Raw genomic sequence first — 4,773 nt, 5'->3', positions numbered from 1 at the left:
CTAAATGTAAGTTTGTCACAAACTATCTCTGAAATGAATGCAAGTTTATATATTAATTTTGATTTTTTCTTCAAAAAACAGCCTGGGACTTCAAGTCAAAGGATTCTACCAATATGTTTAAGTTATAAGGATGCAAGTTTAATGGGTATAGACCTTGGCTTTAAGCCTAGACGCTTGATATGGAAAAACAAGGATGCTATCACCACTTCCCAATTGCAGCAAATGGCAAACAAAAAGAAGAAGTAGCACCAACTTAGAATAGGTTGATTTTGGGCCCTTATTTTGCTGTCTAATACTTTTTGGAGTATGCTAGCTTTATTTTGGTACTAGTAAACACTTTTGTGAAGGTTGTATGTAGCTTTTGATTATGCTAGCTTTATTTTGGGGACCTTATTTTGGTACACTTTTTTTAAGGTTGTAGCCTTGAATGGTATGTAGCATAATGCTAACTTTGAGCTCATTATGGAGCATGCAATATAACTGTCTATGTTTTGTGTAATTTGGGTGTTACATTGTGACAAATATGACCAATTGTGTAATTTGGCTATTTGCCTTTGGTGTTACATTGTGAGAACGAATTTGAGATTTGTATGTAGCCAAAAAATCAATTTTACTGCAACAACAACATAGAATTTCATTGAATCCAAAATGCACATTTACATCAAAAATTTACAGCAACAACAACATCAAAATATTACTAGATCGAACACCAAATACAACATCAAAATACTACTAGACCGAACACCTCAAGAACACTAACAATTAGGCTTCAATTTCCATATTCCAAACATCAGCAACCCAGTAGCAACGACACCAACAATAAATATATTTCTTGTTCGCTTTAATTTTTCATCAAAAGCATTGACTTTCTTCAACAATCTCCACATTACCCTGTTTGCTTGTGGAGGGTGTCGATCTTCATACCAAAGAAAATAGTCACAACCACCCATTTTCTATAAAACCAATCAAAAAGAATTAGACTCCAACAATTAATCATCTAATTGACTTGAAAAAAAATAAGGGAAACAAAGAATTTTACCTTTGAAATTCTACAAGTAAAAAATCTACACCCTGGATTTAATTGGGTCCATGAAGTCTTTAATAGTGCTTCATTACCACACCTACAATATCGACCTTCATCCACAGATGCCATGGAAGAATTGGAGAAGCTCGACATGAAAGTATTAAGGGCCAAGAATTAAAGAAAGGCTGAAGAAGAGAGAAATTGGGGTCTTAGTTAGGGTACAATTGGAGAAAAAATAATATAAATAGATGATATGGAGTAATATTACCGTTAGGGACGCCACATCAGACGAAATTTTGACGTTTACGTGCCTTGAATCAGTGAAAATCACGCGACACTCCACCTGTGCAAAAAGTGTTAAAGTGACACATGGGAACCCTACGTTAGGTGTTTAAAATGAAAATCCTTCAGTTGAGGTATCTAAGTGAAAGATCGTGCCAAGTTTAGGCGGCCACCGATGGGTTAGGCCTAAAAAATATAATATTTATGTCATTTAAATTGGTTGAAGCTAGCATTTATGTCCTTCAATTTTGAGTGTGCTCAAGTAGACACTTAAACTTGTATAAAATTGGATAAGTAGACACATGTCTTATGTAACATAATGCACGTATGACGCCACATAGAATACAAAATTGTCATGTAGGACACCACGTAGGACTAATGTGTCTATTTATTCAATGGCATAATATGTATAAATTTGACCTTTAACTTCGCCTTATTTCACATTTATGTCCCCCAGTAGACATTTAAACTTGTAAAAAGTTGAACAAGTAGACACATGAGTCGTACATGGCAAAATACACATATGACACCATGTATGACGCAAATTGTTATGACGGATGCCACGTAGGACGCATGTGTCTATTTGTTCAACTTTGTACAAGTTTAAGTGTCTATTTGTGCATACCCAAAGTTGAACTGAATAAATGTTAGTAGATGTCAAGTTAAAGGGTGTATTCATATATTTTAATTTTATACAAATTTAAATACCTACTTATGCATGCTTGAAAGTGGAGAGCTTAACAATATTTGATTCGATTTTAAAATTTATCGATTTGACTTATCAATTATGGTTTACGGATTTTTCACCAAATACACTAGCCAAGTTGAGTGGCTAGCTTATTATTTATCTATATCAATCATGTTCGAGGAAGTTTAACGTCCGACTTTTTCTTTTTGTCTTTTTGTTTCATTGGAAAAAATTCTCCAACCCAAGACTTTATATTAAATTGTGAAAGATAAATAAACTACAAAAGACATGTTCTAGGAAAACTTGTTTGGCTCCACTTGGCTCAATCCATTGTTTGAATTGATATATTTTCTATTAACAAAAAAATAAATAAAGAGAGTTCATATCACCTAGAAGTGTCGTAGGAGTGAAACTTCGATCACTTTTAAATTAAAAAATATATAGATATAGTCTAATTGTCTCGCTCCACATTGATGGCGTTAGATTAAGTACGTGTACATTAACAACACAAGCTAATTCAGGCAGGGGCGGAGCTAGTGGAATCTCATTCGTCGAAAACTAATACTTAACAAACACGGTAAAAAATCTAATCTTCTATTTGACACAACATCTACCTGTATAACCTACACTTTGACCTTTCTTTTTCAATTGTATACTCGAGAGAATTCAGAGTTTTATGAAAGTCAAAAAGAACAAAACAATACAAGTTCAAGTGAAGTGTGTACTTCACAACTAAAGCTAAGGGATGTTTATATATATTGGTTGTTTGCTCTTGTAAGGTGGTTCTCTCAATCAAGGATATTGAGGGATTTCTTGATTGAGACGATTTGCTGATTCATGTCCATATTAAATATGTGCATGAGTAAATCGATATCTTCCTTGATTCTTTGTTGATTGGGCTAATCTTTGTATTAATCTTGATTGCGTCCTGTTTTGTCTCCGGATTCTGCTTGATTGATAGTCCTAGTCAGATACTAGGATTGTGGCTATCTTCACTTGATTCTGCTGAATTATCTGTGCTCCTTGAATGGCGCATTTTCTTCTTTGTGTTGCTCAGGTGTTGTAATTCATTTCCTTCCCTTTTCTTTGTGATGCTCAAGTGCTGCAGGATTGCATTTTTTCCTTTTTGATTCCTTTGGTCTCTTTGCCTGCAACTGATCATATAATTGTTAAGTGTCGTTTATCAAAATCAAAGCATCCTATGTGGCTAACAGAGGGGTTCAGAAGTTGAAGATGATTATTCTATATGCATATACTGGCCACATCTAATAAACGCCTCATGATTACAATACTAATGCTTCGTCTAGCCTAAAACTGCATTGAGAAACAAATAAAAAGTAGATCAACTTACATAGCAGCTACGCGCGCATCCTTGACAGTGAAGGGTTCTGTCTTTGCTTCTTTTAGTCGCGTACCATCGAAACATTCAATAACTCTTGCACCTAGACAGAACACATTAGTCTTCATAAAGTTTGTATAGTGAGAAAATTTGATTTTATCTATTAAACCTATGCCTCTATTCAGTCTAATGTGTACTGTTCCTGAAAAAAGAGGCTTATTCACATCTTCCCTATGACGCACAATATTGCTATCGAACTCTTCAGAAGTCCAATTATCTCTTCCATCACCACCAAAATCTCCCCTCAGAACAACAATCTCCACTGTCACGGAGGCTTCTGGTGCAGAGTCAACGATTTCTCCGCTATTAACATCAACCAACGCCACATCAAAAGTACTACCTCCTACTCTTTTAATTTCCTTTCCAGTAAATACAGGAACATATACCTTTCTTAAAAAGGTTAACTTTAAACTTCTTAATATAGGATTTTGATGATGGATTGTGGAATATTCGTTCCGTGAATAATCATTTGATCCAACGCTTGTGCAAAATCAGTCGCCACTTTCTTCATGTCTCCTATTTGTGAATTTGCAAACTTTCTTAAGTCGATGACAAGTGTATCAGCTAGATTTAGGTTGTTCTGTTGGATTGCCTCGAAACAAGCTATTGATATTTGTACAAGCATATTACTAGTTTCGCTATTCACTCCTTCAGCATCACCAGTATTCAAACGCAAACCAAGTTCAGAACCAGCAACCGAAGTAAATGCCCTGAAATCATCATTTAATATCCTGGAAGATGCAGATGATACAATCAACTCATTATCATTATCATCATCACCACTGCCAGCAGCAGTCGAGATCTGCTGGTGGTGGTGATCTACCCTCCAGTAAGATGAAGATGAAGATGAAGATGAAGACGAAGCCATATTGGGACCTGAGATCATACTTGTATCCCCACCTGAAATATCAGCACTTCCGAAGATGAGTGCATCTGTATTAGAAAAATTGGAATCACCATTTTCGGTGCTTGTGTCTTCAGAAATCTCTCTAAAACTCATCTCCTTCATAAATTTTGATTGACTTTCCTATTTGCTTAAAGGAGTTCAGGTCTTGACATAGTCTATTTTTTTTAGCCATTCCAAGAAATTTCCTTTTCATCAAAATATTCATATCATGATTTATTTTATTTTATTTTTCTTTTTGACTAGGAAACCTAACCACTTATCGTTTGAATATGCATTAGGTAAACTTTGCTTCAGTGTAATAGCTCACAAATTACAGAAGTAGTAAGCCTTGTGCAACAACCTCGATCGAAAAGGCATGTAGGAAGTTTCAAATCTTCTGCTCAACCAACTCGATCATCCTTGCAGACAAAGGCGGAGCCAGAATTTTCAATAAGTGGATTCAAAATCTATAAAAACAGACACATGAAGTAGCC

General features: G+C 35.2%; 1 protein-coding gene across 2 annotated transcripts; it reads right to left on the bottom strand.

Moving 5' to 3' along the window:
- Nucleotides 1–2,459: 2,459 nt before the first annotated feature.
- LOC125867477 (DELLA protein RGL2-like) lies at nucleotides 2,460–4,445 on the bottom strand. 2 transcript variants are annotated; one of them, XM_049547992.1, is made up of 2 exons: nucleotides 3,346–4,445; nucleotides 2,460–3,148 (listed from the first exon to the last, which is right to left on the bottom strand). In XM_049547992.1, exon 1 carries the CDS (start codon nucleotides 4,400–4,402, stop codon nucleotides 3,809–3,811), a length of 594 nt encoding a protein of 197 aa, XP_049403949.1. In that variant the 5' UTR covers nucleotides 4,403–4,445; the 3' UTR covers nucleotides 2,460–3,148; nucleotides 3,346–3,808. The 2 variants fall into 2 exon arrangements, with proteins under 2 accessions (XP_049403949.1, XP_049403950.1); XM_049547993.1 differs by having other exon boundaries at nucleotides 2,460–3,142.
- Between the last annotated feature and the right edge of the window lie 328 nt (nucleotides 4,446–4,773).

This window comes from Solanum stenotomum, chromosome 6 (assembly GCF_019186545.1).
Source record: "Solanum stenotomum isolate F172 chromosome 6, ASM1918654v1, whole genome shotgun sequence".
NCBI classification, from domain to species: Eukaryota; Viridiplantae; Streptophyta; class Magnoliopsida; order Solanales; family Solanaceae; genus Solanum; species Solanum stenotomum.
The sequence above is the reverse complement of the archived record's forward strand: the minus strand, read 5'-3'. Positions and strand labels throughout refer to the sequence as shown.